Source organism: Tyto alba, unplaced genomic scaffold (genome assembly GCF_018691265.1).
Source record: "Tyto alba isolate M040663 unplaced genomic scaffold, T.alba_DEE_v4.0 Super-Scaffold_9, whole genome shotgun sequence".
Lineage (NCBI taxonomy): Eukaryota > Metazoa > Chordata > Aves > Strigiformes > Tytonidae > Tyto > Tyto alba.
The window spans coordinates 32,030,809-32,044,542 of record NW_024881330.1 but is presented as its reverse complement, the minus strand read 5'-3'; the positions used below and the strand labels follow the sequence as shown (position 1 = coordinate 32,044,542).

Below are 13,734 nucleotides of genomic sequence, written 5' to 3'. Positions count from 1 at the left end.
TAGAAAATAGTTCCATTGGTCCTTTTTTTTTTTTTTTTTATCATATCTTTGGAACAAAATGTGTTAAAATGAATTTGTGCATGTTTTACAGGTAGCAACAGCAGAGCCTTCAACACCAATAGGCTTTTTTCATGTAAGACATAAAACATTTGACATGGAATGTACTATTAAAGCCAGACCAAGGGGGGAGAGTCATTCAAAGACTGATTTCCATTTCAAACTGCATTCTGGCACTTTGTACTCCAGCACCATTGGTGGATCAATATTTAATGCCCGGAGATTCTGGCTCTGCAGGAGTCATGTCAGGGGACCTCTAGAGCCAATCTGCTTGGGTAGAGAAGTGATAATTATTCATGGGCTCCTGCCTCTTGCTCCTTCTCTTGCACAGCCCCACTCTGCTGACTCAGTGCCTTATTCAGTCTTCTCTCCCTCTCTCCACTGCTGTAGCTGGACCCCTTTGCCTTCAGCACCTCTGAGAGCCTGCACATCCCACCATGGCTAAAACAGCAATGGGTAAGAAACCGCATCTCTTTTTCTTCAGCCAGTACAACTGCCACGATTTCCTAGGACCGCGACCCACACTGGGTGCTCTTCTCAGTGTCCCTAGAGTTTAGGAAAAAAAAAAATCAAGACAACGCTCAACGCATTTTTAATTTATTTGATCAGGAGAAAATTAAAAAAAAAAAAAAAAAAAAAAAAAAAAAGAGGGGGTGTGGGATCTCGGGGCTCGTTTAACGTCCTGAGATCAGATTAATTATTTACTGATGGGTGAGGTCGGCACATGAGCACAGCCGAATTTTGAAACATTTATTTTAAAGATTAATATGTGTATGTTAATATGTGTATTTATTTAAAAAAAAAAAAAAAAAAAAAAAGAACTGGAAAGTTACCCCCGCTATAAATACGCCTCCCCCCGTCCCTGTCGCCAGCGCTCCCCCCCTGAAACGAACCGCGAGGTGCGGCGAGGAAAAGAGGAAGCAGCACCCACGCCGCGGCGGGTCCGTGGGGGTGGGGGGGGGGTGCCGGTGGGCCCTGGGGGGGCTGCAGCGGCCGCGGAGCGCACTGCGGGCCGGCCGCGCCCAGCCCGGGGGGGGGGCGAGGGGGAGCAGCAGCCGCCGCTCGCTGCCCCGGCGCTGCCCGCACCTGCAGCCTGGCCGGAGGGGTGGGGGGGTGTGGGGGAGGGGGGGGGGAAGAGAATTGGGGGGGGGGAAGAGAATTGGGGTGGGGGGTGCGCTGAAGTAGGTCACTGAATGGATAGCTGGGATTTTCTAGCAGTTCCCACCCTGTTTTTCTCTCCCAGGGGGGCAGCTGACACGGCTGTTGCTAGCTTGCGTTTTTCAGCTGCAAGCGAAGCATCCTCCCCCCCCCGCCCCCCGCTTCCCCCCCCGGACAGAAGCCGCACCCTGCGCCCAGCCGCCGCCCCCCCCCCCCCCCCCCCCCCGGCCCCGGGGCGCGGCCGCGGGAGCTGCGCGGTCCCCGCCGCAGCCGCGGAGCCGCCGGGTCCCGGGGAGCCCTTTGCCCCCCGGTTTCCTATTGGGGGGGGGGGGGGCTCGTCCCGGCGGGAGCGAAAGGCGGCGGCCCGGCTCCCGCCCCTTTGTTCGAGGGAGGCTGGGCGGGGGGGGGGGGGGGGGGGGGCGGAAAATCGCAGTGATGGGTGTGGGTGCGAGGGAAGGAGAGCAACCGTGGGGTCAGGCTGCTGAAAGCAGCCAGACCCTATTGCTCCTTGATTTTCCTCCCCCCCCCCCTTTTTTTTTTTTTTGAGGGGGGAAATGAGGCAGGACCTACGTTTGACGCATTCAAGTTTTCACAATCATTCACCGTTAAAGCCATGCACACCCAAATCCCGCAAAATAAGGGTAGAGAGCTCCAACACAATTATGATCCTTCCCCAAGAAGTAAATCCCGATCCGAATTCCCATTCTGTGCAGGCTCTGTTACCGCTCTAAATCACGTCGCACAAAGTTACACCGAATCCTCCTGGCACTGGCTGTAACCGATGCATTATGCATTTATTTATTTGAATGCTGGAGTTCTGCTCCCGAGGAATAATCGGTGTGGATTGAAAGCATTTTTAACCCGGCTGTGGCACCCCTGGGAACAAGGCATGAGACAGCTGTAGAGGCAAATAGAGGAGGGAGACAAGGGCTGTGGGAGTGTGGCCAGCCCTGCAGCGCCAAGCACGCCGTCCCCTCCCCACTGCAGCAATCTGGTAATCAGTATTGATAATTTGTAGTCAGTCGGAGACTTATCACTGCAGAAGGCCCTGTTAGGAATTCTGTCACTAGGGAAGAAAGGGCTCTTCAGCCTTTCCTTAATGATCTCGCAGCACACAAATAGGTTTCTGCAGCAAGAGGGAGGGATGCCTGGAATCATTAGGTTTGCCCAGAGATGGATTGACTGTGTCACACCAGTTTGCCTGTTAGTGCTTGGTTAACAAGCTACATACACAAGCAATGAAAAGCAATGTAACTACCTAGTTCAGGTTTCTAAAAACACTGATTACAATAGCGTTCAATTAAAAAATTTAAGATGCGTTATTAAAAGCATCTTCCCTCTTTAAACTCACAAAGGTTAAGGTGTCTCTTCACCATTTCTTCAAACCTTATTCTTCCTTGTTACAGTTATTTGTAGAGAAAATTTGGATCTAGACAGCCTATTAAAATAAGCCACTTTATTTCAAGAGTGTCTTCAAGGCAATAAATTTAATTTTCATGTGGAAAAATAGATGCATTCTCAGTCATGCACATTTCCAGTTAGTGCTAAATAAGCTGCATTTGTTTTGTACTCAAGCTTTACCCAATAGACCACTGAGAGAACTATAGAGTGCCTGATTTTTTTTCCCCTGTTGAACACCATATTTTCCAAAGTGGCAATAAAGGCTGGATCCTGCTGCCACTGGAGCCAACAGAACATTTCTAATCAGTTTAAGCTGGCCCACTATTATGTTTCTGGCCCTGGTCCAGCAAGGCACTTAAGCAGGTGTCTGAGTTTGAGCATGTGAATCGTCCTACTGGCTTTGAACAGAACTCTTCACGTAACTCAGGTTACGCAGATACTAAATACCTTGATAAGCCTGTGTTTATATTCTGCCATAGAAAGCAAAATTAAGCCTCATTTTCTCTTAGGCTCAGTTAAATAAAAGGTTTTCAAGGAAAGCTCCTTTGGCTTACGTAGGAGTTTCAACAGCTGCAAGAACTTCTTGAGCTCAGTACACCCTGAATGCCCGTGAAGTTCTTCTTTTCTGTTTACTTTACACAGTATATGAATGATGCACACAGGGCACACCACACCACCACACACACCCCCATTTACTTATTTATTGTATTTAAGTGTGGTTTTTATAAAATTTCATATAACACGGCTCTACAGGAATTCTGGGGCTTTTAAATTGCACCCTCCCCATGACGCCATCTTCCAAGTGAAATCTGGATTGTATGGCTGGACTCCTTCGTACCTTATGCTCCCTACCATACTGGATGTGCGTTACATAAATCAGCTTTTGCAGGTGGGGTCACTACAGACCTGATAGGCCGTGTGCCTGGTTGCATAAACTTGCTTAGGGTATGTACAAGGCAGTGTGAGGGTGAAGCAGTCAGTGATGACACTGGAACTGAAAATGGTGTCTGAAGCCATTTTTTCACTGTTTCCTTATGGTGTTTAATTTAAAGAATATTTATTAGAAAACATCTTCAGACAAATATCATGCAGAAAGCCTCAGTCCCGATTATGGCTCTTGTTTATTTTATAGGAAATTGTTTAACAGAAATACATGGGATATGTGTTCATAATGTGTTAAAGAAGTGTTTTAATTCAGAGTCCTTTTGAGCTAGTCAGGAACTCTGTGAAGTGATAAATGGGTGGGATTATGAGGATATGGGAATTCAGGCAGCCCTACACAGCCTCCTTTGCATATCTCAGTAAGACTGATTAAACTGTTGTAAAAGTGCTTCAGAGTTGTTCTTCTACTTTGTCATTTCCATTTTAGTTACAAGCTCAGACCTCGATCCTTAGCTTGATGGATGCAGTGTCACTGCTGAGTTTGTCTATTAACTGAGTACTACACTATTGTTTTATCTGGTATGTAATCATACATATGAAGTCATAAATAAGTGTATGGTTGTTAGGTTTAACTGGTTCAATTATTTTAATAACTAGGCTTTTTTACTGCAAAGGGGTAAGCATTCTGCCTCTCATCTGCCAGTACACTGAAAACAATTGCTTGCTCGTTGACAATGGCACATGAGCGAGTAGTCATCTGGACACCAGTGGCAGCGACAAGCTTGAAGTTAAACAACATATGGCTAAGTGCCAGACTGAATTTGGACTGATCATGCTCCTTCCCATATTATGCAGTTTTTAGCAGAAGGTTTTAACCTTCCCCTTTTATAAATAAATACAGTTCTTCCCCTTTTGTAAATAAACGAACACAAATCAGCACTGAATTATTTTCTACTGTCAGAAGATTACATATCTGAATAGACAATTAGGAAATTACTTTAAGATGAGAATGAATGTAGACAAGATTCAGAAAAGAGTTTATTGTCTCATAATGTTAGCAGAAATGTGATTTGACTGGGACACTGTTATTGTAAATGTTGTCAAGATCTAGCAGAAGAAACATTTCAATGAGTTTATTTTTCCGATAATTTTGATGACTAAGCTAATATAAAGTTGCTGGCAAGTACAATTCACTAGACAATTGAAGGTTAACACCTATTCATATTATTTGCCTGTTTTTAAAGAGCAGATTACTCTTCCTACTATTGAGAATTGAGGCAGTAATAATTTCTAAAACAGTCCATTTGGCTAAGAATTTATTTTGCCTCATACCAGGTCTTTACTTACCCTGTGAAGTGTACAGGCAGGAGGATGGAGCGTCATCTATTCCATCATCTTATGGAAGAGATCCCATAACACGCTGAGGAAATAAAAATAAAATTCAGCAGCTTGAACACTTCCAAAATGTTCTCTCACTTCCACCTCCATCACCTCTTTGTCTTAATATAAATTCTATTTAGACTAAAGGCTTCCCTATTTGATAATGTATTCCTGTATTCATACCGATTTTGTTAATTTTAATTTCCTTTAATTAATTAATTAAACCTGGAATTAAAAAAAAATATTTCATATTTGTACCGCAATAGGACATTTATATAGATTTCATTTTGCACACCTATAAATATATGTGTAATCTGACTTCATGGTTAGATTTTTCTCAGGTGACATTTATATTAATTTCTTCAGAAAAGAATCCTCCCTTTTCAAATTAATAGCATTAATTAAAAAAAACTCATTACAGAAGACAGATGGGGCACTCATATCCCGCAATATATTTAGGTAGCATTTTAGCCTTCAAAATTAACTCATTAATTCTCCTAAGAGCCTTCTGTGAGAAGTAGGTATTATTATGTAGTCTGAAGCACAGAGATCAGAGGGTTCCCACGATAGGTAGGTCTGGGCAATGCTTGACCTCTGCAGCATTTTCATGTAGGTCTAGTTTAACTACCTTATTAGTTCATAGTCAAAAGGAACAAGAGTTGCTGAGCACTCTCGAAAAACATCAAGCCCTAGGTATCTTCAAGTAGACGCCCTAAGATGGTGTCGCTCCAAATAATTGATACAGTTGGAAAATGAACTCACTAGAAGCCTTACTAAGGATTACGTACAGCGAGAAAGCCGCTACTTGAACGTAAGGGACTGAGGGTGGCTCCTAGCCCTATGACCAGTGGGCAACAACTCAGCTGGAAGTAAAGCCCTCCAAAAGTCTTCTTGCCAGGTGTGCTCCCCCCAGGCTGTATATACATTGAGTACATTTGCCTTTCAATTTATGTTATGAGGCTTCAGGGCCCTTTATCCTGCCACGCTCATTGCTTTAAGAAGAAGCAAATGTCACATCATGAACCAGCAGTGCTTACTTACCTCTGCAGTAACTGCCTTCACAAATCCAAAGTTAGTTCTCCATGCAAGTCACCTTTATAAACAAAAACTGTTGCTGTCGTCAGGTGGCTTGTAGAGAACATGTCTTCCTCAGCAGTAACCATAAAATGGATGATAGATGAACCAGCTTTGCAAATGAGTCTTGCCTCACTGGAGCCAGTGGAGTTCAGCCACTGGCCTCAGTACAGTCAGCTGATCCTTGGCCCATGGGGACACCAAAATTGGTGGCTGATTTGGAGGAATGTCTGCTATTCACAGTTGTTTCTAGGCTACAAAACAATCCTCACACTATGAACTCTGTGGATACAATCTGAGGTGTTGCTGCTTTTCATTCAGTTTAAAAATACTGTTGATCCCAATTGGAAGCGTGAGTCTCCATGTGAACATCAGCAATTCTACCTGCCTCAATCAGCACCTACCTCAATCCTGCAAGGTGCTGGGCACCCATGACTACAATGCAGGCAGTATCTCTTGCTCTAGTTGCTCAGCACTTTTCAAAAACAGAAAAAATTGCTTTGGAGACCTCAGTCTGAACAGACCTGCATCCTCAGTTGAAACAAATGGACTGATGCAGAAATGCTGGCTCCTGAGAACAAAATACTCAAGACGTGTGTCTGAGCAATACCAGCATACAAAGCTGCTCTGTGATTATTTAATTTTCACTTATTATGTTTCTCTTTTTCCTGTCTGCTAATACACAATTTAACAAATGAAGTGAATTTAAGCTCTTTCTGCCAGGATGTGCAGTTAAACATTAAGCTTTGCTGAATACATTTAGAATTATTTTTTTTTTAAGGTATAGCTGTCTAATCTAAGAAGTTCATAAACATTATAATCTATGCACTCATTCTAATACACAAACCCCACCACTGTTGTAGCAGTTATTGTGTGGAGAAATTATGATCCTTCACGCACACAATCACAAAACAGGATTTGAGGGGTTTGGTGGGGTTTTTTTCACTAGTTTTTCCCCAGACAGGTGGTTTAGTTTAGGGAGGTGACTGAGGATCCACTTAGTAAAGCTCTAAGGCAGCTGTGGTGGGCTTCAGGTTGTGACTGTACCTCCACAACACCTGGGGAGAGGTCAGTGCCTCTGGCTGTGGTCAAACAACACATTGCTGGGGTCTGCCCAGTGTGAATGTACTCACCACGCAGTGACCTGGAGGGAAATGCAGGGGGGAATGGTGAAACTTCAACCAGCCCTTGGGCACTTCCCCCCACGGCCATGGAGAAGCCCTGCTTTGGTCTCCTCCGTTGTGGTGGGAGGAAAAAGAGGTGGTAATGGGTGCAGTCCTGCCCCTCAGCCAAACAGCCGGTGGTTGGCCTCCAAGTGTGGTGCTGGGATGTGGTGGCCCTTGCTCCTGCATGTCCTCCTTACCCAGAGAACAGCAGAGCCACCAAGCTGTGGCCCCTTCCCACCCTCCCGTGGGAAGAGCATCATGTTGAAGAGAGGACAGAAGAGCGCACAGCAGCGAGGATGACCTCCACCTAGGAACTGGGAAGCCCTATTTTATAGGGCTGTCACTGGATTTTGCATGGTACAGCAAAACAGAGACTGTTGTGGGAGCAGAAAATAAAACTTGAGTTTCTTTGGGTGGCAGTTGGGACCCTTCAGCTTGAACCCCCTCATTTCTGAAAGGGATTGAATCCAGCTCTGGCATTTCCCAGTTGAAGGTGCTCCCTGTGGGCAGTTGTCCTAAAGGGCAGGAGTAAGACAACCAGCAACGTTTACCCTCAGCTAAAGTGTAAAAGAAAGCAGTGGCTGCCCCTGCATTTATGAAGGACCCTGTCCTATCTATGTGTGCCACATGCTCTCAGGAAATAGGCTACACAGATTTCTCCAGAGAATGGGGTCTGGATTGGAAGAACACCTGATTCCCAGTGTTCAGGGATTAAACATTTCAAGTCTGAGGCACCCTTGCTTGTACAAAAAAGTAGCACCTTACAAGGCACCAGCAATTTGAAGAGCACAAATTGTGGTACTTATGGATTTTCACAATGTCTCTACAGCCGTGCAGGAATTTGCAGAATCCACGTTTTGGATTTAGAAGCTTGAATTTTTCTTAAATATCGTTTTAGGCACCTATCTCCTGTATTGGATTTGTCCCTTAATCATTTTATGACCTGACTTTCTCTTCATTAAGATGGGATAATCTCACATACTTAACTCAGAGTTGTCATGTGAGGTTATGTTTCATACTGCATGGAACTGTGCAACAATGCTCTGATGTTACAGAAGTTGCAAAATTCCATACTGATCAGATTAGGAAACAGAGCAATTTACCTTCTAAAGCTGTATTAGCATTCTGTGATATTCAGGTACTTTTTATAATCCTTAGGGAGTTTCTTAACTAAAGAAAAAATAATTATGTGTATATTTTATACTACTGATATGCATAGAAGTGTACAAACTGAGAATTTACCTTAAGCTAGGGTATGCTTTACCTGAAACTGGCTAAGGTACCTTTTAATGCTCAGGTTTTTTACATTTAAGTATATTCACTAGTCACTCAGTGACTACATAGGTATAACTTTTGATCTTGATACTATTTTTGATCCTTTTTAAAGTTACTGAAAACACAAATTGTCCTATTGGCCTAAAATTTCTGATAGACGCCTGTTCAAATTCATCCTCTGGTTTCCACTAGGATAACTCCTGATGTAAATTCATTGGAAGGGCTCCCTGAAGTGTCTAATATTATTACGGGTATTTTCTCCTTTTCAAAAGGTTGTAGAGACTACAGCCAGATCAAAGATGCACAAGAATTTTTACCTACATTTGTGTAAAAAAGTGTAGCAAAAATTTAATATTTTGGTTTACTACTGTTTTTGTACTGCAAATCCTCTAATTACCTGAATGGAGCTGTAAGAAATGTTTGTATGCTCCTAGGAAATCTCTTAATTTAAAATGAATGAATGGATCAAGCTCAAGTTTTTCAAAGACATTTTTTGGAAGTGAAATGCACTTCTGTAACCCATTTTGTTAGCCTTTACTAAGTATCACGTTTAACTATTTTGATATATTTGTTTCTTACATCATTCATGTGAAAAGAAAGAGCAACTAATGTCACTCATTAGGCATAGTTATAGTCACTTGAATATACCTGGAGTCTTGCCTCCAGGTACTGGCATTTATTCAACTTACTGTTTAGATATAATACAAAAGACTATTTCTAAGCTAATATCTTTTCTATGTGTTTGGATATTTTTTGACACTGTCAAGACTGCAGTCAGGAGCTTTCAATATTACACATTGTAGATAGGAAAGAAGCCATATTCATTATGGTTTAAAAAACAAAATGTTTAATATTTGACAACAATATACTTGTTCTCAGGGCACATAGCTTCTTGATGGGGAAACAATGCTCTACTTCTAAACATCTTGATTTTCTAAGTAAAATATCAATAATGACTTCTTAAGGAAAGTAGTAGTAATATACTTATTTAATCTTCATCAAGGATTCAAGTTATTCCCTTTAGAAGTGCATTCACATTTTTTGCAGTGAAACATCAATAAGAGGAATATCTCACTTACAGAATCATAATGCATTAGATGAACGGTGTAAAGAATTTCACCTTCTAGTGGTGGGAGGCCTGAAAAACAGGATTAAACATGATAGAGGTACTTTTAAGTGCTCTGCAAAATTGTAATTACCAGTTTGCGTAGCTTGCCAGTGCTATTCTAGAGGTATCAGTTCTGCTGGCATACTGATTTCTGCACAAAAGATCTGAAACAGTACTGTTGAGAGTGAAAAATTGCGATAGTAAGAATAAATACTGAACCCTGGCAGAAAATTTAAGGCAGTTAGAGAAGCAAACAGGAATAGTCTACAATACAAAAGTTACAAAGTTACATTTATATATTTTTACATTTTTATATAGTTATATGGATATAATTTCCTAAATTAAAACAAAAATTAAGAAAAAGTGTCCTGGAAACAAAGTATTATATCACAGGGACTTTAGTCTGTCCCTGAATCGCTACCCTAATATTTTTATAGTCTTTTAGTGTCATTTACATACTAGAGGAAAATCTGAGCTAGCAGTCAGGCAAGTTTCTATTTCAGATGATTCTGAACTTTCTTGAACAATCTGCCATCGTAATCAGAGTTTTCCATCTGCTCCATCCCCATCACCTACTGATTTCCAGACCCTGTCCATTTCCTTGGTACCCTTTCCATCATTTTCTTAACCCAATCTCATAATCCAGTCAGTCACCCTCGTTCTCGGTCCAGTTTCAGTCATCCCATCCCCTGACTCACGTTACCTTTTTTTTCTTCCCTTTGTTTTTTTTTTTAATTGGTCTGCTCGTGTCAACTTCGTCCACCAGGCAAATTCAACTCTCGTCCCTTCACACAGCTCATTCCTTCTGATGATTGTCTACACTTCTGCAGGGCCAGAAGGGGAGGAATTAAGACCATGGGATAGTGTTTCCTCTTCCTTTTCCACTTTCCAGCAGCACTTTTCCTCTGGTCCGCAGCAACCAGGAGGAGCAGAACTTGAAACCACTCTCAGCCCATGTGGAATCAGTCACGTCCAGCACAAAGTGTCTTCAGAGAAATTGGCTTAAAGCTTGGATATGACCCTCCCAGCCATGATGAAGCTTGAAATCAGATATTTCAATGACTTATTCCATGACCAGGCCTGGGCAGATTTTTCAAATGAGGAATGATTTGCTGGCATAAAATGGTAGAGCCTTTCAAACAAATACAATAAGCACTTGTTTAGTTTACCATGTGCATGTATTTTTCCTTAGTCATCTTTACAGAAATAGTGAAATGATTTTTTGCTAAAAGCTTCTCCAAAATTCACCAAGAGGCAGCCCTCCAGCCAAGAAAAACTGTAGGCCAAATCATTGTAATTTAACAAAGTGATGTTCAGTGGAAGGAGGACTCCTGTATTTTCTCATGCAGTGTAAGACAAAAAGTGGCACTATATGGGAGATGGCAATAGTTCGCTGTGGTGTATGGGTTGCACATTTAAGTGGCTAAGATGTGCAAAGGCCAGGAACACCAGTCTTGCTAGAATTAGATCCTAAGCCTGTGGAAATCTATGGTAATAGACCCATGTTGATTTACATCTGATGAACCCATTTTTTCCCCCTTTAAATCTCCTGAAGCATCAGCTTAGGAAGAAAACATCTCCTTTATTATTTTGAAAAGTCATATAAGAGACAGCTACACTAATAAAGGCGAATTTGATTATAGAGGAAAAGAGACTTTTTTTGTACAGGAAAAATAATTTGATTGTACAACAAAAGAGAAAAAGCAGGCCGTTACAACTTGACATTTGGATATCTCCAGCTCCTCGTGCCTTTAGAACACACTGAAAACTATGATGGCCAAGCCAGTCCTGGAAGTTTGATAAGTCTATTATAAAAGATGGGCTGAACAACACAGAAGTTCTGATTTGCCTTTGATGGCAGACTGTCAATGGTGGGATCTACTGTTGCACAGTGTCCTGAAAATCTAGCTATAGCAAGTGAAGATCCTTTTTTATTCTAGATGAACCAAGCACCTTCAAACCAAAGCCCCACAGAAATCAGTGGAGCATCTCTGCAGGGACCGACTCCTCATGTCATTAATTTAGTAGCAGAGCAGTGTCTCAGAACTCGTGATCCTCTTCTGTGTAAGTGGAGTCCAGTACTGCAAAAAAATAGAGACAGATAGATAGCTACAGAGGGAGTAATAGACTGACAGACCAAATGAATTCTAGAAATCTTCAGTAATATTTCAGAACAAGAGAAAAATCACTAAATTGAAAAAGAGTATAAAACAGGGAAGGAGAAGAGAAAGATGAAAAACAGAGGTGGGTCATGAAAGACTTAATTAGGAACAGTCACATTACTGAAAGTTCATATAAATTGTTACAAAGTAGACATTTATGCATTAATTTTACATCTTCAAAAATCAATGCATTTCTATTATGCAAATCTGAGCAAAGCTACTTAAAACATATGTCACTTCCTCTGACCAACGGTTCTTGTTCTAGTTTTATTGTAGCATCAATTGCAACAAAAATATCCCACCAGCAAATATTTGCTCTCAACCAACTTAATGAGTTCTGAATAATATACTAATTTCTTTGCACCATCAGCATGGTTTCAAAGAAGAGGCTGTTATTCTTTATTTTTCTTTTTTTTTCTCATTCATTTTACACACATTCTGATTAAAGTACTCGATAATATTTATGATCTATGCCTAACTATGATAAATTTTAGCAATATGCTATTGAGTAGAATCATTATTTTCTTAATGGAGGCAATCAAATGTTTGAATATATGCATAAAGACATGGCAGGATACAATAGTAGAAGTATAAATCAGGTAATTAGTAATAATAGCTCCATAGTTAGTTTAGTTAAAGATCATATGGAAAAAACTGAAAGCCACAGAATAGCAGATATGAATAGCTCAAAAATTTCATCTTAGAAAGCACCCCAGAAAACATCTAGGGGAGACAACTTAAATGCACCAAAGAGAACTTTTTAGTTGACTTAAAAAAAGTCTGGGATTTTGTCCACAAGTTATCTGATTGATAGTAAAATGGTATTAATCAACTCAATATCAGGACTGACAGAAACTTCAAACTATTAAAATTAATTTTACTGGGAATTAGGAGAAGTTCATGGTAGTAGAATGATGCAGGGCATTGGCTATATCTTCTAGTTGGGCTTTTAGAGGGCCACTGATAAATGGCCACAGCTCAGTGGGTGCTCAAGCTGAAGCTTTATTTTAGCGTACATGCTTTGCATGTCTTTTTTCTCAGGCTAAGAATGTAACAAATTGGAAAATGCTTGTCACTTAGCAAGAGTCAAGGTTATTGAAGATTTAATCCATCACTTCACACAAGTCAATTAATTGATTGTTGTCACTGCCTAAATCAGTTTTACTAAAAAAGCAAGGAATGTCCAATTAAATAAATCTCTCAGATTTATTTTATGGCCTGGATTACGTCTTAAATTTGACCTGTGTACATGTTTTCAGTTGTGCCAATTCATGGTTAAAATAGACACATTTATATCCACATGCTCTATTTCCAATATGATTTTATGGTTTTGCTCAATAACAGAACTTGCAGAGACACCAGATTTGTTGTGCTATAGAAGTTAGTACTCACTGATGACCAGACTGCTATTTTATTTGCAATGGTTCCAAGAATTAAATGATCATTTAGACTTTGCAAGCTATACAAAATCTTCCCAGCGAGGCAAAGCCAAAATTTAAGAGTAGTGACAATAATTCTCTTTACTTGCTTTTATGTATCTTTTTTATTGCCTGTGTCTAGTTTTTTTGTGGTTTACTGCTTTCTTTGCAAGCAAGCTTAAATGCTGAGAGCATTTTGACGAAATCTGAAAGGGCACTTAGAAGACTGCATTTCAGAAAAGAGGTAGGATAACTGAGGAAGTGGCCTGTGGTGAACATCTGAAGTCCAGCAGCTGAACAGCTGGTGCCTTTTCCTGATGCTACCCCAATGAGTTCCCTTGGAAAGTGGCAAAAGCAAAGAAAAAAAAAGAAAGGAGGTAGGGTGGAGAGCAGTGAGTGAGTGGTTGTGGGGAGAGCCAGGAAGGGAGCCTGAGGGATTTTGCTCTGTAATGTGCTGGGGATGAGCTCACCGAGAGTCTGAAGCTACTGTGCAAATCCTCAGTGACAGGAGTAGCACAGAGATTCAGTGAGATGAGATGAGTTTTTGTTGGGATAGCAAGCACTGAAAGATGTGAATAACAAAGAGGAGTGGAGCAGGGGCTGTAAGTTGCTAGCAAGCCCTCCCTCCCACAACGACACAGGTAAAATGGAGC

The 13,734-nt window shown here is 41.3% G+C and overlaps 1 protein-coding gene across 1 annotated transcript in view; it reads left to right on the top strand.

Moving 5' to 3' along the window:
- The first annotated feature begins 259 nt into the window (after window positions 1–259).
- Window positions 260–13,734, top strand: part of STMN2 (stathmin 2) — a 39,745-nt gene continuing 26,270 nt past the window's right edge. The window contains exon 1 of the mRNA XM_033007938.2: window positions 260–513. Coding sequence (XP_032863829.1) covers window positions 495–513 — 19 coding nt within the window. The 5' untranslated portion in view covers window positions 260–494. The remainder of the gene's footprint in view (window positions 514–13,734) is intronic.